Source organism: Numenius arquata, chromosome 1, assembly GCF_964106895.1.
Source record: "Numenius arquata chromosome 1, bNumArq3.hap1.1, whole genome shotgun sequence".
In the NCBI taxonomy this organism is placed as follows: domain Eukaryota; kingdom Metazoa; phylum Chordata; class Aves; order Charadriiformes; family Scolopacidae; genus Numenius; species Numenius arquata.
The window spans coordinates 11,746,534-11,772,674 of record NC_133576.1 but is presented as its reverse complement, the minus strand read 5'-3'; the positions used below and the strand labels follow the sequence as shown (position 1 = coordinate 11,772,674).

The following is a 26,141-nucleotide window of genomic DNA, read 5'->3' as shown; positions in this document are numbered from 1 at the left end:
TATTAGTTTGTCAAGCCTGCCTTTAGACTAAAGCATGCCTTTCACTGGAAGACTGAAGGGTTGTGGGCCACAAATCAAGACAGAATCAGAGCTTTTTGCAGTCCAGTTTCATTAGGGGAGAATTGATGTCATGTTGTCAACAGGTGAGCCATGCCCTGGCCGCAGAGGAGAAAAAAACAACTCCCAAAGGTCCTGCTAGACTGAGATGATGGGAAATGCCTTCCTTTGCCAGGGTATTTCTTAGTCTCCTTACAACAGTTTTCCCTCCTGTGGAGAAATTGGTATTGAATAGCTCAGTGCTGTGGACTTTTGGGCATAATACTTGAATTTGACGTGTTGGGATGAGGTGGTGCAGGTCCAGGGCAGCATGAGGCAGCTGTTCAAATGAGAGGGGAGAGCAGCTCTGGGTAATTTTTGATCCCAGCTCAGGATGCATTTGCTCACTCTAGTGTAAAGACAGCCCTGACACTCTAGATGTCACCCAGTTGTTGGACCGTGAAGGTGTGCTATCTCTGAATGCTTGACAAAGAAACACAAAACTGATATTTCATGAGGTTTGGGAAAAAAGTCAGGAGAATTTAAGTATTGGAATAGAGTTGAGGGCTTCAACACCCCTCTATTCCTTTTCCCAATTCCCAAGGAAATACTTTAAAAGTATTTGGGAAATGAGAAAGAAACTTGTGTTCTGCTTGTGCTGGTATGGGCAGTGGGCTGGCTGGGAGCTTGGCCAGCCTGTGGGAAGTGCAGGCAGGTCCTGCTGACCTGCAGGTGACCAAAACTGTGCATGCAATGAGAGCAAAGCTGATGCTCTGCTTGCTGTGTAAAATCTACTTTCTTCCTCTTTTGTCTTTTGTTCTACAATATTTTTAGAAAAGCTTATATAAAATCTGGACATTAACTAGGTCAGCCTGTTTCTGACCCCTGAACAGCCTGCTGCTTTCACTAGAGCTTCCTGGCTGGCTTGTCTCGGGCTTCCAGATTTCAGATCCCAGGCTAGTAAAGCGTAGAAAATGATGGAGATTAAAATAATAGAATAAAAGCAGGGGAAAAACCAAAATGCTGCAGAGGGTGTAATATGGTCCTTCAAATTGTTCTTAGCTGATATCTGAGACTTTTGGGAAGGTTTGTGATCACGGAAAAACTATTCCCTGAAATGGCCATATTGACTTGCCCTAGGACGTTGCAGCTGATATCTGGGGCAGCTTTCTTATTGCTTTGCATAGAGGGGATTTAGCCTTTACCCTGCCTGTTTCTTTCTCCCTACTCTGTTCCAGATGAGTCAAGCTCCAGTGGTGGACGTCAGTTTTCTTCCCCTGAGCGCAGGCCACCAGCTGGTTCTGACACAGACAGCTCTGTGGAAGAGGAGAGTGACTTTGACACCATGCCAGAAATCGAAAGTGATAAGAATGTCATCCGCACGAAGGTACGGCTGGCGTTGCAGCTGTGGCCGTGGTGCTGGGCCATGGACACATCTGGGCTAGGACCAGCACTAATCACTTGCCAAGGTTTTTAAGTTTCTGCTTCCCTTTTAGGTGGATTTAATCTTATAAAGCTGAATGTGCTTTCTAATGCTTTTTCAGAGTTCTAGAAAGTTTTCCAGCTGTGCTAAGTCTGCTGCTGAAATGAGTGATTTTAATGTGGAAAATCAGAATCTATTGGGGACTTTTGAGAAAGGAGGAAGAAGCCCAGAGTGTAACAGAAAGCCCAAGGAGGTGGGACAGCACAGGGAGAAAATAATGTGCAATAGTAGGTAGTTATCTGGTATGAGTAGTGTAACTGCAGTGGGTGTACAGAGGGGCTTTAAGCTAGCAACATTTGAACTGCCTCCTTTTATCACCCTGCACTGCTCCGTGTGGTCAGAGCCATTCCTGGGACTCGGAGGGTTTTGCAGAACTCATTCCCCACACAATCAAGGGACACAATGAGCTTACTGTGTGTGTGGGGGGGGGAAAAATAATAAATCCAAATAGCACCAAGCTGCATATTGTCCAAATACATCAAGATCTTCTATTGGCTTCTGTAGTATTCACTAGTTCTTTTCTGTTTTCTTCCCTCTTTCCCCACCCATTAATGTTTTAGGTGTTCCTCTATCTGTCAGACTTGTCCAGGAAGGACCGAAGGATTGTCAGCAAAAAATATAAAATCTATTTCTGGTAAGAAGAAGACAAACTGGTAAGGCCCAAGCTCTGGACCTAGTCTCTGGTTGTGGAGTCTGTCCACATGCCCTTCTTCTGAACCACACTTTAGACCTGAGGATATTCTTTGAGCCTTAATGTTACACAGTCTGACCCTGTTCTAACTAGTAATTACAGATCCCACATATCTCAAATAAGGATATTTGTGAACAAATAAGGATATTTCCTGGCACATGGATTCTGATTTGCATAATTGCTTTTAAGTGTGGTAACATCCAGTGTGCTGGAACATACTGAGGAAGGAGAGAAATTAGCACTCAAACACACGAGCTTGTGGTCCACGTCCTGGCTTTTCTTGTGCCCCTAGCATTTGCCTCCTGTCTGCATTAGCTCATTTGCTCTTCTGCTTCAGGAGGTCATAACCAGAGGCATAAAGCTCCAACTGGGAGAGTGGTGTCTGTACCCTTAGGCATGGAGGTGTACACACTTCTCCACAAGCACCCTGGGGCTCTGTCCTGGGCATGCACCAATTGTTTTGGTGTGTGTAATGTGTAATTGCTGCTTTCGTCTCCTCTGCAGGAACATCATCACCATAGCGGTGTTTTATGCCCTGCCAGTCATCCAGCTCGTCATCACTTACCAGACGGTGCGTTGGGCTCTGTGTGGCTGTGCCCAGTGCTTGAGTCCTCTTGCCTTTAAACTTGCTCCATGGTTGCACAGTGTAAGGATGACAGTCACAGTGAAACTGGGATCACGCAGGAAACCTGTTCTGTCTGAGGGGCAGTTTACCGTACCTGCTCTCTCTGTACCGTGTGTTGAGTGCTGCTGCTGGCTTGGCTCACTGAGCTTGCAGTTCTGCTATTTTTGCTTGGGAAGCAGGAGTGCAGCTGTTTTCCTGCTCATCTGATGTCTCTTTTGGGGCCTGTTTCATTTTAGAGGCAGGAGGAATCTGCTGTTATCTCTAAAAGGCAACTGAAAGCAAGTAGGGTTTGCTGTGATACGAGTGATTTCTCCTCCATTCTCCCTGCCCTGTCCTTGCTATCCTGCTGTTAGTCAGATATCTGCAAGCAGATCTATTAGTGTTGAGGATGAGAGTGCACAGTATGTTTCCCCTGAAGACTTGTCAGGTTTGTGGCCTGTGGCAATGTCTTGTCCCCCACTAAAAGCCTCACTTGTAGATGTCAGTACTCTCCTGTGCCAGTGCTAAAGCTAGGCTGTGTCCTGGTACGCCTTGTATACATGTAGTGTTTGCATGAAGCAATATCCCCCCAGAACAGAGAGGATTTGCTAATACCAGGTCTGCCACCTCCTCTTTGTCCAGGTAGTGAATGTGACGGGCAATCAGGACATCTGCTACTACAACTTTCTGTGTGCTCATCCCCTTGGGGTGCTGAGGTGAGTGAGCCCTGCAGTCACTGTGTTATTTATTGTCTCATGCCTCCTGAGTGTTCATGCTGTGCCCAGGTCAGGATTTTATCCTTGCCAGGCTCTGAGTAATGGTCTTGATAAGATCACAGAGTTTAGGACTCTGAGCTGTTTCGCTAAGCAGTGGCTTTCTGTTGCAGAGACACATGCACCCATGAACTTATGGTACCTCTGTTCCCCCAGCAAACCTACCGCGCAGCAATGAAGGGCTCCCATGATCTCTTGGACACTTGTGCTTCTATCCAAGGAGCAGCAGCTCTGCAAAGTAGTTCAAATTAGTCCTTTCAGTGCAGCATTTTTCTGAGTGCAAAGAAAGCCCGGAGTTGGGAATCTTGCAGAGAAATTGTTAAATCCACTGGGGCGGGTGAACTACTTAATCTGAAATTGTCATCCAGGGTGTAAAACTAGCAGATGTTTGGCAACTGCCAAGGTGGAGAATGGGGGGGGGGGGGAAGGTGACAGTAAAATGGATTCAGCTTATTGCGGCACATGGTTCAGCCTCCTGCTGTTGTGCTGCCCTTGTCTTAAATGTTTTTCCCTGCAGTGCCTTCAACAACATCCTCAGCAATGTGGGCCACATGCTGCTGGGCTTTCTCTTCCTCCTTATTGTCTTGCGCAGAGACATTCTTCACCGTCGGGCCATGGAAATGAAAGATATCTATACCCTGGTAGGAAACATGGTTGCATGGGGCTGAGTGGAGGGAGGGAAAAACAAGGAGGATTTGAAAACCATAGTGGATTTCCATTTGCTTTCCTTGCCAGGGGATTGAATCTTCATCTTTTTCCTCCCCTGAAAGAGGATGTAGGTGGGACACTTATGCTCTTGCACATCCCAGTACTTTGCTGCTTGTGGTATGTGCATACTGCTGTGGTGACCCAGCCTGGTCTTGCAGAGACAGGGGGATGAGTAGAGGAATGACACCTTTTGGCTGTGGCTTTTCCTCCAGTGCTCACCGTGGAGGAACTGGGATGGATGAGCTGGGTGGGAGCATGTCTGGATCCCTACCTTTACCCCTGCTATGGGGAAACAGGCAGTAAGGAGAAGCATCTGCTTTCTAGAAAGGGTAGAAGGAGGCTCCTGTGGACAGCGATCTGACCATAAGTTTGTGATGGGGTGTGTGAAAAGCACAGCCTGGTAATTAGTGTCCTGTTCTGTGAATGTTTGTTGCTGAAACCTCTTTTGGGGGTGTGTGTGAAAAGTAGGAATGTCTTGAGATGCTTTTGTTTATAGTGAAGTTTGATTTGACTTATACAATCAAAAGTTCCTTCTGTTAGCAAGAGGGGATACAGCTGTCTATAATAAATAATACAGAAGAATTTGATTGCATCTATCTCTGAAACAGAGCTGCTTGGAGCCAGACCCTCTGCAGTTTCTTCAGTGTCTCCTGGGAGAGGATGGAGGAGATCTCCATCCCTATGGGCAGTGGTGCTGGTGTTTTCTGGAGACAGCTCTGTTTTCACTGGGTTGATAGCAAGTAAAGGCCTTAGCAGTTCTAAGGTTCTGCTGCTTATGGACTTTCAGATGAGATCTCAGCCAGATCCACAGTGGTGACTGAAGGACACGTGTAGGGCTGAGGAGGGATGAAGTGATGGAAAATGGAAGTTTGCTTGTCATCAGGACAGTGAAGGTACTTACTATACACTACTGCTCTCTTCCAGGACTATGGGATCCCAAAGCATTTTGGTCTCTTTTACGCTATGGGTATCGCTCTGATGATGGAAGGTGTGCTCAGTGCCTGTTACCACGTCTGCCCTAATTACTCCAATTTCCAGTTTGGTAAGCTGCATTGCTTTTCTCATTTTGAGTTGGAGGTAGTAGGATTTGCCATGTTCTGTCTTCTGCTGAGTTGCTGGCTCTTCCCATCCCTCTACCCTCGCAAACCTCCCTGAAGTCTGCCTGTTCCAGGGCTCAGTCAGGAGGCAGTGAGGCTTTGGATGCTGTGGACTAACACATTTCAGCCTCCTTTCCTGACCTTGGGATTCTATATGAGCACAAGAAAAAAAAAAAATTTTTTTTTTTTTACTTTTTTTCTTTGAGGGATGTCAAAGACAGAGAACATGTTGCCCAAAGAGGTTGTGAAGCCTTGTTCTGTGGATATATTCAAAGTCTGACTGGAAACAGTCCTGGGCAGCCTTCTGATAGCTGGCCCTGCTTGAGCAGGGGGATGTTGGACTAGAAAACCTCCAGAGGTCCCTTCTAACCTCAACCATTTTGTGATTCCCTACCTGTTTCTGTGCTGCACCATGTCGGGCACTTATTTTCTGAGCCCCCTTGTTTTTTGTTGCTTTGGAGCATGGTAGATGTGCTGCTAGATGGTAAAACACAAAGTGCTGTGCAATGTAATACAGCGTTAGGGATTTGTGCCTGCCAGCCTTGGGTTTGGCCCTGCTGCTGCTGCACTTCTTTATATGTACTCAGAGCAGCTTTCTCAGCCTACTGGCAGTACCTGTTTTCACTGTTTCTGTTGTGCTCCCTCCACAGACACCTCCTTCATGTACATGATTGCAGGACTGTGCATGCTCAAGCTCTACCAGACCCGCCACCCAGACATCAATGCCAGCGCCTACTCTGCCTATGCTTCATTTGCTGTGGTCATCTCTCTAGCTGTCCTTGGAGTGGTATGGCTCCCTCTTACCTACTTGCTTCTCTGGGAAGGAGATGGTGGCTGGGAACATAGCTTAAGTGGGCAAATGACTGGGGAGAGCAGCAGGGTAGGATAAGGGTGTGTTAAGCAGCTGCTAGTGCTTGTATTCCAGTACTCTTGGGTTTTCCTCCTCCTTTTCCCTGGTCTTGCAGTGAAGGGAAGAGCAAAGCAGTTTTCTCTAGATGGGCTTCTATTTGGGCTTTGCACACCCCGTGACCTCCTGCTCAAGAGGAGAAATTCATGCGTCCAGGTGTCTGTGTCCAAGCATGCAGCTAGTCTCCTGTGCGGTGGCTCACCTTGGAGGAGGAGGAGTGTGAGGCTGGCTGAGCTTCCAGGACAAGTGTCCTCTACCTAATTGCTTGTGCCTCTTTCTTCCCTTTGGAAAACTCTGGGTTGCTGGGCACAGCTCCTGAAGTTGACCTTACTATCTTTGGGGAGGTGCAGGGCTAGAATAACGGCTCAGGGGCACCCAGGCAAGTTTCTGGAGTAGTTCTATAGAAGGGCACTGGGAGCAGAAGGAGTCACCAGAGTCTCTCTTGTGCAGCGGTAGCACTGACAGGTCAGACTGGTACAGGGCTTTGCCCGTTTGCTCATTGTATTGCAAGTACTGAGCTGGCATTGCCTGAATCCCCAACCTGTGCTTTACCTTGGAGATCTCTGCTTCTCTTCTTTTGAAGGACTCCATTCAGCAGTAACCAGGCAAAATCCATTGAACTCTTGCTCTGAACTAGCAGCTAAATCCCAGTGGGCTGTCAGCCCCTCACTATTGCACATAATGCAGAGTACCAATTGACTCTGAAAAGGTCTCTGGGTAGGTGACTGTGAGAAAAAGCATGCAGGAGCAGCTGGTGAACTTGGGACTTTCCGATAATATTTTGATTTGTGGTAGATTTGCACCAGGTTCAAAACACTGGGGTTTCATCATAGGATACTGTATCTTGTCTTGTGGGATGCTTTGAAGCTGTTCCGTGGAGCTTATAAACTGCATGTCTCCCTTGTTCCGTTCATGTAGACGTGGCTTTTCTGCTTGCTTTCTGTTGGTTTTTTTTTCCCCACACAAAAGGAAAAGTTCAGGCAAGTGCTATGCCCCAGGGGAGAGGAGTGTGTGGTCACAGCCTGATGGCAAACCAGAGTTTCTGGACTCCTTAATGTATAACTGAAAAATTAAGGTTTTAATATAGCATTGACCTGCATTTGTAGATTACTTCCAGTCCTTAAATAAAGCAAAAGTGTACAATAGGAGCAATCGCCTGCAGAGCGCTTTTGTCCTTTTTGGTCTGCTACAGTGTGCTTGTTAAAGTAGGGGTTGGTTCCCTGACTGCCTTTATAAAAATCCAGCTCCTGGCCGGAGAGCTCTGCGCAGCTCAGCAGAGACAGCTTTGCTGGCCTGGGATTCTCTGCATTTCTGCTCCCTTCTGCTGCTGTCCTTCCAAGCTGCCAACCTTGTCTGAAGGGGCATTCAGAAAGAATGGTTTCCTCTCCAGAATGCTGAGCTCCTCTTGCTTCTCTGGACTTCATTTTGGATTTATAGATCTGTTTTCAGGTTGGAAAATTTAGGGATTTCTCTTCCATGTTCAGTAAGGTTGTCTAATGCCCCATGGTGATATAGGACAGGAAAGGATTAGCCTGCTGATAATAGGGCCCAGTTTGCTTTTAATATGTCTTTGCTTTCAGGTGTTTGGCAAAAATGATATGTGGTTTTGGGTTATTTCCTCAATGATCCATGTTTTGGCCTCGCTGGCTCTCAGCACCCAGATCTACTACATGGGCCGCTTCAAGATGGGTAAGTGCTGTGACTGAACCATCTTGCTCTAGGGCGTGCAGGTGCCTCCTATCCTCACCTGCATAAGTCACCCATGCAGCGCATCTGTGAGCACAGTCCCTTGGCGTGTGCTTGTGTTCTGGGTTATCCGGTCCTCTCATCCATCTGATGCTTTTCCTGGCCTCTGAAGCCCTTGTGCTGCTGCTTCCCAGATGCATGGGAGTCAGCAGGACCTGTCTGCTCTGTGGTGGCAGAAGAGCTGGGCTCTGAAGGAGCCTGCCCTTCAGCTACAGCTCTCCCTAGAGCTGTGCTCAGAGCAGTGAGCCGTGTAAAAAGCCTGTCAAGGGATGAGGGAGGAGAGGTTCTGGTGGGGATCTTGGCTCTTGTGCTCTGCTTACAAACATATTTCTCCTTCCTCTTCTGCTTCTGTCTGCCTCAGATGGCCCTGACTCAGGTAACTGTCAGCAGCTCTCATTTTTCTCTGTCAAACTGCTTGATCAGCAGCGTAGTAACCAGGGATGCATGGATGTGTGTGGGGAGGCAGGCTTGTGTGCCACCTGGGGTTGGCTATTGAGAAGTGAAGTCAGTTTGCCAGCAGCAGGGGGGTGTATAGTACAGCAGAGCTCTGATCTTGGTGCAGGAGCCTTTTCAAGCTCCATGTTTGTTGCTGATGAGGGGTGTATGTGTGCATGCATGTCCCTCCATCCCCACTATGACTGACGGCTCCCCACTGAAGCTTCTGCAATGATTTTGAGAGCAGAGGTGTCTTGAGTGCACTCTGTCCCTCTAGACCCCTCTAAGGATTGAGTTTCTGCTGTTTCCCTCTTCTAGCAGCTTATTCTGTGGAAGGTGCTTTTCCCCTTCCTGCCCACACATCTCTCCTCCAGAGAAGCGGTTGCAAAGCCAGCCTGTTTATGTGTACAGTCAGGGCCTATTTGACTTCTAGGCAGCACCAGTGGCACGGGGATGATTTCTTTTTTTTTTTTTTTTTTTTAAACCTGTCACTCTGGCCAAATGCCATCCACACCCTGTGGTGGCTGCCCTGCTGCTCAGCATACGCTGCTCTCAAAGGGCAAGAAATTAATCTGTTGGCACCCTGACCATCCGCAGGCTGGGTTCTCTGTTGTCAGCCAGTGGGTATCTGCATCTTTCCCCTGTAGGCGTTTTGGCGCTCACTCTCCTGGCTGTTGTGGCTTTTTCTCCTCTTCTTTGACAGACTTGGGGATATTTCGACGGGCAGCGATGGTGCTGTACACGGACTGTATCCAGCAGTGCAGTCGACCAATGTACATGGTAGGTAACTTCTCATCTCAGCACCTCTCTCAGCAATTGCTCACTTTCTAGACAATGTGCAGAGGAAAGAGGTGTAGCTATTTGAAAAAGTGATGCACCCTACTTCCCCCCTCCCTGTCCCCCCAGTGAATTTTTGGGTAAGTGTAGATCTCTGCTGGAGCAGTTTGCCCCCTACTCTCAGGCCTCCCCTGATCTCAGGCTTGGTGAATAAAACATCAGAGCAAAGGAGATATAAGCATGATAGGATTTGCCTTTGCTTTTGCTCTCTGGGGGCATGTGTTCAAAGGAATTGGTATGAGGCTCTGTACAGCGCAGCCTCTCCGGGGAAGGCAGTGACTGTTTTGGCTCTGTGGCTTAAGCAACAGCTATTGCTGTTTCTACAGCACCTCAGGGCAGAAAGCAAAAAAGTAAGAAACAGTAGCTGTTACCTTGTGTCCTACTGATTACTTTCTTCTTGGCACAGGGTGCTAATTGGGGCTTGAAGCCAAATGAAGTTTTTATCCACGAGCATCCTTTTTATTTTTATTTTATTTATTCTTTCATCTTTGAATAAGTGTCAGACTGAGTTTTGCAAGCAAGCTCTGTGCACTCAGGCGTAAAGTAAGCCTGGCCAGCCTGAAATAGCTACATCATGAAAGCGGCTGTAAGCATAAATGCACATGCCCCACAGATGCAACCTTTCTGCCTGCTGTTGTTACAGTGCTTCCCCAGCTGATGATGAGATGGGCGAAAAAAGGCTCTGTAGCTATGTGCAGGATGTTATCCAAAGCTTTCCCTGCTGCATCTTTCAAGCACATCCTTGCTCTGTGCAATAATTTTTCTGTAAAATGGTGGGAGGGAAGGAATCTAACCAGAAAAACAGTGAAAACAGGCAAAAGATTTGCAGAACCTCCTGAAGCTGATCCTTATGTGCTGGAGTTGTCCTTTTTTGGATGGTTAGTCTCCTTACAACACTTTCCTCAAATTTGTGAGGGCCAGAGCAGTTTCCACCTGGCAAAAGCTCCTGCAGAGCAAACTTCAGAGCCAGGTGCATGTGTGTTTGCAGGAACCAGACTCCAGATCCTCACATAACAATACCCTGAATTTCTGAGGCAAAGGCCTCTTTTTGCATTTCCTTATGCTTTCGTATGATCATCAGTGTCTTCTCTTCAGGACAGGATGGTGCTGCTCATTGTTGGAAACCTGGTCAACTGGTCCCTGTAAGTAGTGGCTCGTGGGTGTCATGCATACTTGTGCACAAGGGCAGCAGGATTTGGTATTGACACGCAGGTGGTCTGAAGTGATGGGGAAATGCAGCAGTGTCTAAGCAATAGGCCTGTGCTGGGGCCTTTCTGACATGTTTTGTCAAGGAGCTGGATCTGATGAGCACTGGATGGTAGGCAGATCCATGAGATGCAGTGCAGCACTACAGAGCTCCGTGAGGCATCCCTAAGCGGTTTGGCTGGTACTGTCTCATGGCTCGTGTCTGAGCCAGCTTGTGTAGGGCTGGCCTAGTACCACCGTGCTGCATTGTGCTGTACAAATGCTTCCCATGTAGCTGGGAAGTTTCTGGTGCAGCCAAGGTGCAAGAGGCTTGACAGACCCTCATTAGTCACAAACCTGACTCAGCAGTAGCTGCATGGATGGAGAGCTCAGCTCTTGGTGAGACCTAAAATACAGACTCTTGCTTTTCACTAAAGCTGCTCTTCAGGGACATGTCTTCTGCTAAACGTACAGATCTGGAGCCAACTCCTACTGAGCGAGATGCTTTTGGCTGTGGGTTGGAAGCAACCCAGGGTCCTTGCCTGTTCTGTGGCGTCTCTGGTTGCTCTCAGCACCTGACCATGGCCCAGTTTGCTCTGCTTTGCTTCTCAGCAGGGAGCAGATGTAAATGGTGCATTTCCTCCAGGGAACTGGGAAGCTGTGGCAGTATTGCTGTGTCCTATGGTCTGGAAGGAGCAGCGGGTGGTGGTCAGTTTGGGGATGTGCCCTGTCCCCCAATGAAAGGGGTTGTCTAATGTCCCTTCTCTCTCTCTCAGTGCTATCTTTGGGCTGGTGTATCGGCCCAGAGACTTCGCCTCCTATATACTGGGGATCTTCATCTGTAACCTGTTGCTGTATCTGGCTTTCTACATCATCATGAAGGTAAAAGTGGCAGCTGTGTCTGTCCATGGGGTGCCTGTCTCCAAAGGGGAAAGGATGTGCCTCATTTTTGGCTGCAGTCTGGGTTCCTGTGGTGCTGCAGAGGGATGTGGAGGGGCCTTCATGGGGCTCAGGGTGGGACAAGGTGTTGATGTTGGGGAGGGATGCTGTGTAGCCATCTTGGTGGTGGCTGGGCTGTGTTTCCCTGGGGTGGGCAGCTCTTTGCAGATGATGATGGTCTGGGCTCGCATGTCAGCCCTATGCATAACTCTGCCCCTAGGAAGAACTTGGGGCACATTGTGAGACTATGTCCCTGTCTGCAGCTCCGCAGCTCTGAGAAGCTCTTGCCCATCCCCCTGTTCTGCATCGTGGCCACTGCAGTGGTGTGGGCAGCTGCCCTCTACTTCTTCTTCCAGACCCTCAGCAGCTGGGAGGTAAAGTTCCCCTTTCTCTGTCCTTCTGTCCATCTCCGTGTCTTGTCATATTTCTTCCCTGTTGTTGGTTTTACACAAAAAATACTCTGGGAAGAGTCTTGGACCTACTTATGGAGAGCTGAAAGGGTTTAACTCCTTCAGGAACTTGGGAAGGGAGCATGGGAAGCTGTGATGAGCCAAAAATGACTGTATGTGTGCAGCTGTGGAGACCTAGGTGATCTGGAGGTGACTGGCCCTCACTAGGTGACAGAGGAGGAGCTGAAGATCTGAAAGTAAAACTGGGAAAACCCTGACTAGTGCTGGATGGAAGACTCCTCCCTGGAGCAGATGGCCAATGGGGAATAACCTGCCTGAGGTTACAGGGGCTCTCAATGGCCTGGGAGGCTCTTAAATCCTGACTGGATGCTTTCTAACAAGATACTTGTCCATCTGCATGGAAGTGAGGGGCTTGCTGCAGGGTGGTCTGGTGGAGGCTGTGCAGCTTGTGTGATGCAAGACTTCAGATCTGAAGACCAGCGGGGTCCCCCTATCCATGGGTTGCAGCCCCAGATCCATCTCAAGGTCTAAGTATGACAATGCGTTCCTGCCCTGCTCTCGCCACGTGTCCAGCCAGCACAGTGCTTTTTCCTGGCTCCTGGATGGAGGGTTAAGACAGGGTGATCTCCAGAGGGTCCAATGCGGCCAGCCAGGGCCTTGTGTGAGTGGATATCTGGTCCTGATCCCCTGCCTGCTCCCTTAGGAGGCTCCAGCAGAGTCCCGGGAAAAGAACCGGCCGTGCATCCTGCTGGGCTTCTTTGACGACCATGATGTCTGGCACTTCCTCTCTGCGGCTGCCTTGTTCTTCTCCTTTCTGGTGAGTCCTGCTGAGCCTCCACTCTGCTGTATGGCCTCACCCTCTCTTCTTCCTGCTTGTCACTATCCACATGGAGCTGTGGCTGCCTGGGGGCCCCACAAAAGTGCCCCAACTCCTCTGCTTGGCTCTGCATCCAGGCATCCTTCACAGTGGGATCCTCCTTGTCAGTGGGATCAGGCTTTCTTCTTTGGCTGGTTGCTCCCTATGCCTCCAGGCCTGAAATTCCCTCTGGGGCTGTGGGTCACACAGCTGTTGGGGGGAAGCTGAGGGTCTGCTGGTGACCAACCCTCTTGTGGGTTTGTGAGAACTTCCCCGAAAGGGACCCTGCTCCCTTTGACTTGGGTGGTTGGGTGCTGGTGTGGAGCTTAACTTGCTCCTGGGCTTTCCATCATTTCCGTAGTTGACTCCTGTGCTCCTCCACTTGGTACCTCTTTTCAGGCCTGACGATCTGTGTGTTGGCAAAGATGGAGGCATCCTTGGTGATGGGGTCACAGCATAGTGTTTTGGGGACATGGAGGGGGAGACCTTAACCCCAGCTGTGCAAGGTGCAAACTATTTGTGAAGGAGCTGCCTGGCCACTTGCAATGCCTGAGCAGTGGTCAAGCAATTCCCACCCTGCTGCCTCCTGGATGGCTCTTCAGAGGCTGATGTTGAAGGACCAGTTTACAAGCAGTGTCTCTATCATGGTTGGAGCTGGATTATCTGCTCAGGTCCTTGCAGCACTGTTGGCAGATCTACCTGTCAGCTGTGCTGCCAAAATGACTTGCTGGGAGCATTACAGAAACAAAGTTAATCTGGCATGTCTACATGAGTTGCTGTTGTGACTCTTGTATGTGCTGGAGATGTGGCCCAGGTGGAGCCCCCCTATGATGAGATGCCATTGGGAGTTGGTCATTCTCTGCAGCTGTAGGCTGGCTAGTGAGACCTGAAGCTGCCTCGCACTTTCCTCCTCAGGTCCTGCTGACCCTGGATGATGACCTGGACGTGGTGCGCAGGGACAAGATCCCAGTGTTCTGAGTCCCCAAGGGACAGAGGGCGCAGGGGCGTCCCAAATTGCTCAGCCAAAGGCACCAGGCCACTGGAATCTGTGGGGAATGAGCCTGCTTCTGTGGCCGACAACCCTGTGGGAGCAGGGGAGCCAGATCCCACAGCAAGCATGAAGGGGTACTGCGGTAACTGAAGTGGGACCAGGAGGGAAGACTACGTTTGCTCCTTTCCCACTGCATCCTCTGGGGCAGGCACAACCCAGCAGCTGAGATCAGTGCACAGCTTGTGGGTGCAGCAGGTGCTGGAGCTAGTGAAGAGGGAGGAAACAAGGAGGTGTGTTTGAGACCTTTGCTTCCCTTCCTCCCTGCTGATGTCCCCCCCTTCCTCTTTGGTGAGTGGGCTTGAAAAGTGCAACAGCTCCTCCAGTATTGGCAGCCTGTACCCTGCAGGCTGCTGCCCTCAGAGAGTCCCTTCAGCAGCACAGGGAGAGTGTTTGGTTCCTGTCCCGCAGCTGCCAAGCGACCAAAGGACTTGAAGCTGAGGTGGCAGTGGTGGACTGGCTTTGTTTTTTTGTTTGGGGTTTTTCCTGTTGTTGGAGAGGCTCCTCCTGTAGCTGGTGGGGACTGCAGTGTTGGAGGGAGACAGTAGACTAGAGCTGCCCATGAGTGCTCTCCCAGAGGCAGAATCTCCTGCCCTGCTCTTGTGGCCTCTCATTTATGCATGTTGAACCAGCCTCACTTCTCTGGTGGCTCCTATGTAAGCACTTGTCAATGTGATGGTCTCCTTCACAGTGCCAGAAGCGCTGTCCTCAAGCGACCTTAAGAGAGACAGTGTGGTGAAGCCGCAGCCTTGTGTGCTGGGTAGCTCCTTGGCAGCTCCTTGGCTCCTGCTGCATGGCCTTGCTAAAAGGGTAAGGTGGAAAAGGGAGGTTTGTCCAGCAGCCTCAGACTTTCTTGTCCCAGAAGCTTGCTTTGGGCAAACTTGGCAAATCAGATTCCCTTACAGGCTGGGAGTGTGGAGGAGGCTTTGGGGCAGTTGGGGTTGAGCTCTTTAGCTAAAGATCTGGACCCAACTTCTTTCCTCTCCAACTTCTCTGCATCTGAAGTAAGTTTTTAAACAGTTTCTGCATTCTTCCTGAATTCTCAGTTATTTAAAAAACAAGAATAAGGTGTGAATTATTTCAGGCCTTGCATCTAAAATGTGACCTGTTTTGCTAATTTTGAATTAAAAAGTATTCTTTGAGGTCTGCTGTCCTTATTCTTGTCATTGTCTGAGCATTTTTCCTTTGGTTATGTGGATGTACCCAGTGATGCAAAGGCTTCATTCCAGTTATGCTTACCAAAGCAGAAGACTCTGGAAATTTTCTACTCCAAGAAGCCTGTGTCTCCTAGAAATAATAATAAGAAAAAAAGACAACCAGCTAGCACAAAAATCTAAGTTGGAGTTTATCAAGATGGTCAATAAAATGAATGTTCTTGCCTTCCTGCTCTGCAGGTTGGTCTGAATTCTTCTTACTCCAGCTCTCAGCAGCAGCAAAGAGAGCACTCGGGGCAGAGGTGTTCCCAGTGGTGTCACGCAGCTGCTGTCATCCTTAGATCCTTATGAGCCTCACAGTTTCCTGAACAATGGTACAGATGATAAACTCGTTCTTCTAACCAAGCTGCCTTTTTGGGGCTAACCGGAATAAAGAACACCACTCGTTTGTCACTTGTAGCCCCTTCAGCAGAGCGCAGGGAGGGCTGGAGGAGGAATAACACAAGAGCAGCTATCTTCCTGAGCAGAGCTGCACTCCTATGGAGACGTAGCCATGTTTCAGGCAGAGTATTCCAGAATATGCAGAAGGTGATGGTGGTCCCTGTGTGCTGTATTTTATTACAATACTCTGGGCTTGACTTGCAGGTTTGCCATGCAGATGGAGTTGTGAATGTTCAATGATGCTAGAAATAGGGGTAGGTTTCTCAGGCTTGTTGGGAAGCATGAACTTCTCTTCCTTAACAGCGTCAGCATAGGCTGCAGGGAAGGAGATGGCACTTGCTTTTGTCTGAGTAGCACCAGCAGAGGAGTATCAGGCTGAAGATATCCATATTTTCCAGTCAGCCACCCTGCAGCCTTGCCATATGTTCTTGGTCTGCCTAAAATGGCAGAATCCAATATCATCTACATAGGCTTGTCTGTAGCTTCCTTTTCTGCCCATCAGGAAAGGCTGCCAGAAAATCTGAGGTGCTAAAAACCCACCCCAAATCCTTACTGCCAAGTGCGGAAAGACTGAGCCGCCCCCGTCAGGGACTCCTGGTGGGGCTGTGGTGCTCTGTCTTGCCCAGTGTGGTTATAAGCATGCTGTGCAGATGGAACCACCTTGGGTTCTGTACCCAGAGGTGTATGAATGTTTGACCCAACAGCTTTTTTTTTTTTTTTTTTTTTCTGGGCAACCCATGCTCTGTGCTGTCCCATCCCCCTCCCTGCAAATGCAAGGGCTGCAGTAGGGGCCCAAGTGCTGCACTTCCAGTTCTCTGACCAGTGAAACCAAAATTTGTTGTAATAATATCTGGGGTGTGCAGGGTGTGCTCTTTCCAGAGGTCTACTTGGAGGGCAGGTAGTAACACACCGTGATAGGACTGCTGCTAGCACCATCCATCCCCTCCCTTCTCTCTGCCTCCCTGGTCCCTGCCCAAGCAGCAGGAGCAGAGATCTGAGGCACAGCTACACGGAGCCCTGCTGCGTGGTGCCACCTGGAAGCTGCATGAAGACCTGCAGTGGTAGATTTGTTGGGAAGTGATGTTCTCATGTGATGGTCATTTGCATCATTTGGTGCTGAAGTGAGCTAGGGAGCAAGTGCTTTGGGGCTGGAACTGGGAGGTAGCAGGAGGAGGGGAGAAAGTTTTCCTGAGGGAGTCCTGACTATGGGCCTTGTGCGTGCAGTCTCTTGCTCTGGAAAGAGAGTCCCTGGACAAGTTCAGGTGAAGCCCCTTCAGCATGGCTTACAGGGCTTTGTGTGGGGATGTACTTGCAGGACAGGAGTGCTGCGGTGGGCAGGATAAATCCCTCAGTGTAGGGGACACATGGGGTTTGAACACTGCCTGCTAGCACCAGCCTCTTGAGCACCAGCGCTGATGAAGTGCTAAATCAAAAGAACCCTCTACTTGAGGCAAGGGCTGCCTTGCTCCTCTGGGACCTGGGAGATGTGTAGACTCAATCTACGGTGGGAGCTTGTCAGGTGGAAGGCTATGCTGGGGTCATTAAAGGTGCTTGAAGTGGAGATACTGCCCTGTTGTTGCCTGAGGCTCAATGGTTACAGCATCTGCCTCCTGTAGGAACTTTGCCAGCCTTTAATTTTTTACTGCCTGGTTTCTCTGGTGTCCATGCTGTGATCACACCATGCAGCTGCAATTCCACCATGCAAAGCACTCCAGAGCCCCCTGAATATTTTTTACATGAAGTGGGATAGTTGGCAGAGACTCAGCGCAGTTTTTTACTAGAACTAGCAAATGCTGCCTCCCTCAGTCCCTGTGAGCCAGTGAAATGGAGAGAAGAGGGACACTAATTCAAAAAACTTTTGATCTTGGTAGATCATCAGAACCTGTGTACAAGCAGGTATTGCAGGGAAGTGAGACTTGGAGAAACCAGTGTTGGATCCTGCTGTTTGTGAGTCTAACCTCAAATCCTCTTTGCTCACTGTGCTGCCTTCACACTGCCCTGTGCAGGGGTGCAGGACGGGCTCTTGACTTGCAGGACTGCCCTTACTCTGTGGTTAGGTGAAGAGAAAGGTGAGCAGCTTTTCCTCTTGTACAAGTATGTTCTGCTCTTGGTGTATGTCGCAGTGCGCAGAAGTCAAGGACATAGGCCAAAGCATTGGGGTAGTAGGAATGTCGCTTCTTTACTAGACTGAAGAGTGGCTTGCGTGCCCCAAAGTCTGTCCAGTTTTGGACACACAATTTCAGAACAGATATTCATTTTCCCCGTGTCTTCCACAGTCTGTAGTCTCAGATCTTGTTCCAAGCTTGTATTTGTTTCTAACCAGGAAGCTGGTTATGTTCTCTAAACAGGAATGTGAGGGGGGGAAAAACCTAATCTTGAACAGCAGTTGGAGGGCTTGACGTAGGAGGTAAAAGAGTGACATATGGGCTCACTGAGCTATGCAGAGATGAGCACAGTATGTGAATGGCAAGGTGGCAGCAGCAGTGAGGGAGAGAGAAGTTGAAGGGTGGAGAACAGCACAGAATAAGCAGAAAAATGTGAGAGAATTTAAATTAAATACAAGGAAAGGTGCCTCAGGCCTAAGAGACGGGGGGGAGGGTTGGAATCGTCTCCCTGCTGCATATGTGCCTCCAGCTTAATGTGCCAATTTTTAAAATTTCCTCTTAGCCTTGCCCTGCCTGCTGGCTTCTGTTTGTACTTCAAGTCTCCCACCTAGCGGCTGCAGGGCCCAGCCTGACCTGGCTGCTGCAGAGGCGCCTTTGTCAGCTCTGGCTGGTGGGGTGTGTGGCTGGGCACCTGGGCAGCTCTGTCTCTCTCAGCTGTCCTAGCCAAGCTGGGCTGTGCAGCCCCCACACCTGGAATGGGGCTTGTGCCTTTAGTCCTGCTGCCCTGCACTGGGTGACTGCTCCTAAGGGAAGAACGGCAGCTCCCTGGGTAGGTGGGGAAGCCGTGCTCCCTGACTTGCAGATGTCACGTTGTTGTTGCTGTTTCACCTTTCTCTGCTCACTGATCAAAACAGTGTTAGACAGAGGTGTGTAGGGAGACAAGCGGAGCAGCTGGTGTGAACTGTCAGGAGGTGGGGGCCCTTCTGCTGCCCATGGGCAGGTAGCAGGGTCCCTGCTTCCTGCATCACGTGCTCATCCCTCCTGTGCTCAGCACAAACTGCCTTACCAACTCTTGAAAGGGAAGCAAACGGTTCACTTTTCTGGTGAATCACCTTCTCGGTGAGTTTAAGTGGCTCACTGTGGGGGCTGATGAGCTCGAAGGCAGCAGGAGCTGGCCTAGCTGGAAGTGGGGGCTGCCGGAGTAAGTCTCCATGTATTGTGGAAGCTGTACCTGCCCAGGAACGACTGCCCTAAGCTCTCTGCAGGTGGTCATTAAATACTCAGGCTTATTTGCCAAGCCACGGGATATGTTTGCTGGTTTTGTAAGCAAAAGAGTTACTAACACTCAGCTTTGTATAACTTTTGTGTCACGCCTTCTGCAACGCTTTCCCCGTTGCTACACCAGCCTCGGCCTCTTCATGTTTTCCCAAGTAAAAGCCAGTGCAGTGCTGTGGTTGGGTCGAGAGATTTTTGGGTGGCGCATAGTCAGAAAGCTGCTGCTGAGCAGGCTCTGTTCCACCTCCCCCCGTGGCGATGCGACCTGTCTCTACCATGCTCTTCTCTTCACACAGCTCCTGGGCACCTGAAGGTGTCTCCCCTCTCCCACGGCTGCATTGACCTAAGCCACAGAGAGGAGGTGGATACAACCATATAGTCCCCGTTTTCTCAGGAAATGTAGGTAAAGAAGTTGTTCTGCCCTGTATGGTGCAAGGGAGACAGGAATAACTTCTGTAGTATAAAATAATAGTAAAATGCCCTCACAATTTAGGGAAGCTATTAGGAACGCGCGAGTGTTACATTAGGAACATTAGTGTTACAACTAACACCAAATCCTCTGGGATGGCAGAAGAGCAGCCAAGGCTGCCTGCTGCACTTTGAAATATGAAGGCAGTTCTAGGAGAAATGTTAACTTGTCCACAGCTAAATGTAAATGTTGTGTTTATCAGAACAGTGCCATCTGCACAGAGCAAAAAGGGGCGGTGGGGGGGGAGTTAGCAATGACGGCAACAGGGAGATCCTGAGTTTATGCAGTCCGTTCCCAGGGTGCGTTTAAGACTGAGGTACGCTGTCTGTGGGTATGCTCTGCCTCTAGCTTAAGATAGGGGGAGAAACACTTTGAGCCATTTTCACTTGTGCTTTTGTCCGTGGTTTCCCTCATGTGCGTGAGCCTGTGGCTGCACAAAAGCCCTTGCATGAGCCCAGCAGGCCTGAGGGCCCCCAGCAGCTCTCAGCCTGGAGGAGGGCTGACAAGTGGGACCTCGCTGCCCTAGGAGTGCTTCTGGGACCTCGGAGGAACCTGTGCCAACAGCCCAGCTCCATCTCCTGCAGGTAAGCGCCGCACCTGCATCTCTCAGGGTTAACCAGTGCCGAGGGCATCAGCTCCTCCTTAAAGGTATTTGGGTGCCTTGTGTCCTGCTTCCCCTCCTCTCTACTACACTAGGAAAGAGCAGGTCACTCCAGCAGGAAACTCCACCTTTATGCAGTGTGCTGGTAATGTGCTGACACTGAACTTGGGGCTGTTGCTCCTGGGCAGCGCTCGGTGCAGGTAACTAGCCCTGCCTGCCAGCTCTTCTCAGGCCTGAGCTGCCCTCTCAAGGGCGGGAGACTGGCCCGAGAGTAGGTTACCATGACTGCTCAGAGACCGTCCTTAGTCCTGCATGCGTCTCCTTGATGTTCTGAATCCCAGCCTTCTCATTAAACTATAGATACTGGCTGTCACTGAAGTAACAAAATAGAAACTCATCTGTCTTGGTAGTAAATTTAAATAAAAAAAAAAAAAGTAATAAATCATCTTCTATAAAGAAATCTTCCATGCCCCCAAGAATTCTGAGGTTTACAAGCAAGGCAGCCTGGAAGCCATGAAAGGGATTGTTTCATGGCAACTCTGTCAGCTCCTCCTGTATTACGCAGCCTCCCAAAAAGCCATTACTTACCTTGCAGCGTCTCTGTACCGGTCTCTTCCAAACCACATCCTTTACATTCAGACTGTGACAGAACGTCTGTCGTAGAGCGCCTCGTAACCAACACAGCAGCGCGTGACGAGATGCGTTTTATAAAGCCAAAGTTGTATCTTAACACAGTGATCACTGTGCATCTGCCATGCATTACTTAGATACTTCATTATCAGTGTATGTTTCTTCTGGAATATGCAGTTTTATATATCCAAATAAAGTGATGCATAACTCTGGTATATGCAGAGAATATACATCAGTGGAGAACTCTGATTTGAGACTGGAAACTTATAATTAAAGCTTCTATTTTTACCTGTCTTGAAGAGATGGTAAAAATCTATCTTCCATGAGAAAAGAAGATGTACCAACAAGAATACAGTATTCAAAGAGTGTTTTTCTTTCTTTTTTTTTTAATAAAATACTATCATGTTCATATCTATACAAATAATTATTACAACTATTAAACAAAGTATTACATTTAACAATAGAAATCTCAAAACTCTGAACAAGATCATGGTTTGGGATATTTACACCTGAATGCAACACATTTGTAAAAAGATGTCAAAATAAACAGAACAAGATCTTATTTACAATTGGAAGATGATATTCCTGTTCATTCATTATAGATTTCTACTGCAGAGTTCCTTTTTTTTCCATTACAAAATAGCAAGGACTTTCCACTGGGGCTGTATCCAAGTCATTTACAGCTGTACAAAACAAAAGCACAGCAGAAAACCCTGGACTGAATATAAATAATTTACATCATGGAGGGCAACAGCATCTTTGATTAATCTCCTGTGGCAAAATCCATATTTGCTTCCCTTCTCACAGTGAGGGGGCGGGAACAGGGGTACAACCCACTGTGAGCTCGGTTGTTTCACATTTGTGATTGCCAAAACAGCAGCGCATATTGCAAACTTGGAACCTACTTGTAAAAATACTTTTTGTGAGGCAGAAAGAAAGGTGGTTTGTTTTTTTTTTTCCAATTTATCTCATAAAATATCAGCAAATTATAAATGGTTTTCGTGTAACTCAGCAGGGCTCCTTTGACCGAAAACCTCTGCTATATTTTTCACTGGTTCACGGAATAACTTGCTCTCAGTACAACTAGTGGGAATGAAGTGTTGGTGCTCTGAGGTTTTAGATTTACTCTAAGGATGGCAGCAGCAGCAGGAGGTTGAAAACACCCTCACGGGCAAATCCGTGTTGGCACCGGGACTCCTGTCCATGTGGCTGCAGGAGAGGGGAGCGGCAGTAGTAGATAACTTAGGTTAGGCGATGATAAAGAATGGAGCTCCTTATATCACTGTATCAGAAAACACCACAAATTTGACTGATTTGGTACGAATAGATGCGAAGCTACTCTGTCCTTCCAGTCAAAATGAGATCATTATTTAAGTGATGAGCATGAAACTTGTTTGGGGACTAGCAAAAGATCACAGCTCTCAGCACAGATGACTACACTTCCCAAAAGAGATGACAGCGTGAGTTTGTGACCAAGCCCTTGGGCCAGGACTGCGCAAGTACCTCTGAATAAGGTGAAGAGACAACAGGAGATCGGAACCAACGAAATGCCCTCTTTTCTCCAGCAATGCCCTCTGCAGGTGCCCTGCCAAGTCACTTGTTTCCTGCAATAGCACTACAGTCACCAACCGCAGCAGCAGCAGCACGGCTTTAAAGTGCAGTAGGAATTCTGTGCAAAATTCAGGAGGCTCCGTACTAGCATAGCGTCTTTTTTTTTTTTTTTCCAGAGAGGTGCTCCTCCACCTGGGCAGCAGCACAGTGACTGGAGCGGGGAGCAGGAGTTAGAAAACACATTCCAGTAAGGCTCAGCCACCAGCTCAAATCGCTTTAGTTCTGGGTTTCCTTAGCTGTTCTTAAGTGAGGTCCTTTCTCTCAATGAAAAGTACATAAACGTTAATACATTACTGTCTTATTCCCTGCTTTCAACTTAGCCTGACTCTGCTCTTATTCTCCTAGGCTTCTTAAGGGATTAATCAAGGCCTGCACTGACACAGATGCAATCCAGCCCTACAGCCATTTGTTAGTGTTTGTTGAAGTCATTTAGACCAAGCTGAAAGCCACAGCTACACAACGCCTGGCAGCTGAGGTAGCGCTGAACCTTTCCCTTCTGCTGCTTATTTTGCTAAATCAGGCAGTACTGTGAGCTTTTCCTTCCTTCAAAACCAAAACAACCCCCCGCTTAGCCCAAGTAACCTTCAAAAAGGTATTATGGAAGAGAAAAATGCCGTTCTCAGGCTAATAAATTGCAGTTAAAACCACAAAATCTTTTTCCAAATATATCTTGAAAAACAAAGGAACTGCTAATTGCCCAGGTAATTCTTAGGAGAAAAAGATAAATTGTTGGTGTCAGAGATGTTTGCTGAGGAAAATGTATTTGCTTGTTCAATTGTTATTAAAACAAGTAAAACCGAATTATTTGCTCTGCAAAACTTCACCCCCTCCCTCAAAAAAAGCATACGCTGAGGTAAGGTGAGCCTTCCTTAATGACTTATCAACCTGATACCTAAACGCAACAGCTTCAATGGCAGGGGAAAGGAAAAATAAAAGAAAGAAAAGAAAGAATAGTTTCCATTCAATGGCAAAGATGTTGCAATCGCTCCTCTTCCCGAGAGCCGAGCCCAAAGCCCTGGGAAAAGGCAGGAGGCAAAAGCTGAAACACGGCCCTGTCAGTGGCACAAACTCACCTACAAAACCAAACGCCCGAAGCCTGGTTAATGCGGAACGGCAGGGGTGATTAGCTTTCGGTGAAGAGGAAAACTGAAACAACTTCATAATTAAAAAGTAACAAAAATTACTTAACATCTGATTTTGATGTGAAATATTCGGCAAATCCACAAGTTGCTCTTAAACCAGGGGACCTGGCCAGATTCAGCATTCAAAGACCATCGTGGACAGTCAATCAGATCAAAAGACTGCACAGTAGGGCCAATTTTTCTTTAATTAAATTACCCTAAAAACCAGTCAGCAATGTAAACAATAGAATTTGGGAGTAAATAATAGAATTTGGACAAATGCGTTTAGATGAGGCTCTCACAGATGGGTCTGCCTACCTTTCTTTTCATTGCAGTCTCCCTGATCCCACACCAACACCACAGGGTCATTCAGATTCACTTATGGCACGTAAATAGACTCACACTGGTTTGTAAAGAAGTGCTTCCTAATGTCCAGTCTGAACTTCCCCTGGCACAGCTTTGAACCTTTCCCACACATCCTATCACTGGATCCCCGGGAGAAGAGACCAGCGCCTCCCTCTCCACTTCCCTCCCTCAGGAAGCTGCAGAGAGCAATGAGGTCGCCCCTCAGCCTCCTTTTCTCCAAACTAGACAAGTACAAAGTCCTCAGCCATTCCTTATAGGACATTGCTTCCAGGCCTTTCACCAGCTTTGTTGCCCTCTGGATGCATGCAAGGATCGTCACACCCTTCTTAAATTGTGGCACCCAGACCTGCACACAGCACCCCGGGTGAGGCCGCACCAAAGCCGAACACAGCGGGACCATCACCTCTTTTGACCGGCTGGTGATGCTGCGTTTGATGCACCCCTCGTGGCTGCCAGAGCTCAGTGCTGGATCCGATTGAGCCTGCTGCCCACCAGCACCCCCAGGTCCCTTTCTGCAGGGCTGCTCTACAGCCCTCCTCTCCTAATTTCTACTTGTGCCCAGCGTTACTCCGTCCCAGGTGCAGAACTGCATTTGGACTTGTTAAATTTCATCCCATTAATCATAGCCCAGTGCTCCAATCTATCTAGATCCCTCTGCAAGGCCTCCTGTCCCTCAAGAGAGTCAACAGCACCTCCCAGCTTGGTATCATCAGCAAACTTGCTAATGGTGCATTCAACTCCCGCATCCAGATCATTGATAAATATAGCGAACAGAACTGGCCCTAGAACTGAGCCCTGAGGAACACACATGACTGGTCGCCAGCCAGATATAGCCCCATTCACTGTGACCCTTTGAGCCCTGCCCTTCAGCCAGCTCTTCACCTGGCACACCGTGAACCTGTTCATCCCACAGCTGGACAACTTGTCTAGAAGGATGCTGTGAGGGACAGTATCAAAAGCCTTACTAAAATCCAGAAAAACTACACCCATCACCTTCCCTTCCTCCACTAGGCAGGAGACCTCATCACAGAGGGATATCAAATTAGTTAAACAGGACGTTCCCTTTGTGAGCCCATGTTGACTGTGCCTGCTGATTGCATTCATCTTTAAATGCCTTTTAATGGTACCCAGTATAATCTTCTCCATAATTTTTCCGGGCACTGAGGTTAGACTAACAAACAGGGCTGTAGTTCCCCGGGTCTTCCCTCACACCTGTTTTGTAAATTGGAATAACGCTGGCTGGCTTCCAGTCAGCAGGGACCTCCCCAGACTCCCAAGACCTTTGGTAGATGATCAAGAGGGGTCCTGCCATAACGTCTGTTACCTCCTTTAGTATTCTGGGGTGAATCCCATCTGGCCCCATGGACTTGTGAATAATCGACTGGTGCAACTGGTCCGTATACTTTTACAAGCTCGCTTCTCAATGACATCATGAGGTAGAGTAGTTTTCCCAGCAAATTAACGTGGTACTACATGAACGCCTGGGACAATGAGCAAGATTAACATCTTTATAATATAAAGTCCTGGAAGCCAGGGCTTAATTTTTCACTTCTTTGTCTTCAAAGCCAAATATACCATTGCACACACAAGGCCATTTAAAGAGAACAAGAATGGGTGTTTTGCTTCCCTCCTAAAGGTCCAGAAGAGCATGTAACTAACGCACAGCGTGGCCACTGATTCCATACCCCTGTCTTTATCATCCACAATCCACAGAGCCACTCAGTGTTAGGGAACTCATTTCACCACCTGAGGTACCCCTCCGGGATTTACTGTGTTAAGGAAATCAGTTTGATCAGAGAGTCTCCTCAGATAACACCCAGGAAAACCCACAGTTCACTTAGTCAGTTTGGCGTTGAGGACTGACCGTCATTCCTAACCCTCCTGTTCTGCACAGGCCGGTTGCTGCCATTTGGTTGGTAACTACACTTGGCAGCCCATTTCACAGTTGAACTCAGACAAGCTGCCTTGCTTTGAAGTGAAATAAATATTCAATCTATCATTTTTAATGAACGCAGAAAACTGAAGCACCGCTTAGATTTAGTGTCCTAAGATAAGCTCCATCGGAATGAAAAAGAGATTCCCAATTTGGATCAGAACCATTTTACTTAGCTTTGCAGGAAAACATCAGACCCTGGTTTTAACAGCAGAGACGTTGTCAGGACGGACTACAGGCACAGCCCAATTATTTTTTATGTTAAAATCTTTACTTTCCTGGATCAGTGTAAAAGGATCTAGCAAAAATGTGGCCTGGTTAGTCAAGCTACGGAAAAAGCTTTCAGATCCCTCTTTGTGGGTCCATTCTTGAAGATGGATAATATCTTCCTTTCTGCCTTTCAAATTAAAAAAAAAAAAACACAACCAAATCCTAAAAAATCCCAGAGTCAGCTCTTCCCCACACCCCCTCAGGCAGGGGCACTGGGGAAGAACTTGTGACAGGTCCTGGGAGCAGCAAGACGATGCGCTGGTGGGCAACACACAACTGTTTCAACCTTGCCCTGCCCAGAGAAGAGGCCCCAGAGCAGTTTTTGTCACTCCCTGGCTGGTAGGGGGAGGATTGCATACAAGGAAACCTGAAGTTACTCTGTTATTTGAAGAATCAAAACCAGAATGGTA

At 48.4% G+C, this 26,141-nt stretch overlaps 1 protein-coding gene across 1 annotated transcript in view; it reads left to right on the top strand.

Annotated features, from left to right (window-relative positions):
* The window catches only part of SIDT1 (SID1 transmembrane family member 1), a 48,233-nt gene extending 34,548 nt beyond the window's left edge, over positions 1-13,685 (top strand). The window contains exons 12-26 of the mRNA XM_074164798.1: positions 1,275-1,423; positions 2,080-2,153; positions 2,715-2,781; positions 3,457-3,530; positions 4,105-4,228; positions 5,220-5,337; positions 6,043-6,179; positions 7,880-7,988; positions 8,407-8,421; positions 9,184-9,260; positions 10,413-10,459; positions 11,279-11,384; positions 11,705-11,815; positions 12,555-12,668; positions 13,623-13,685. Coding sequence (XP_074020899.1) covers positions 1,275-1,423; positions 2,080-2,153; positions 2,715-2,781; positions 3,457-3,530; positions 4,105-4,228; positions 5,220-5,337; positions 6,043-6,179; positions 7,880-7,988; positions 8,407-8,421; positions 9,184-9,260; positions 10,413-10,459; positions 11,279-11,384; positions 11,705-11,815; positions 12,555-12,668; positions 13,623-13,685 — 1,385 coding nt within the window. The remainder of the gene's footprint in view (positions 1-1,274; positions 1,424-2,079; positions 2,154-2,714; positions 2,782-3,456; positions 3,531-4,104; positions 4,229-5,219; positions 5,338-6,042; positions 6,180-7,879; positions 7,989-8,406; positions 8,422-9,183; positions 9,261-10,412; positions 10,460-11,278; positions 11,385-11,704; positions 11,816-12,554; positions 12,669-13,622) is intronic.
* Positions 13,686-26,141: the final 12,456 nt, after the last annotated feature.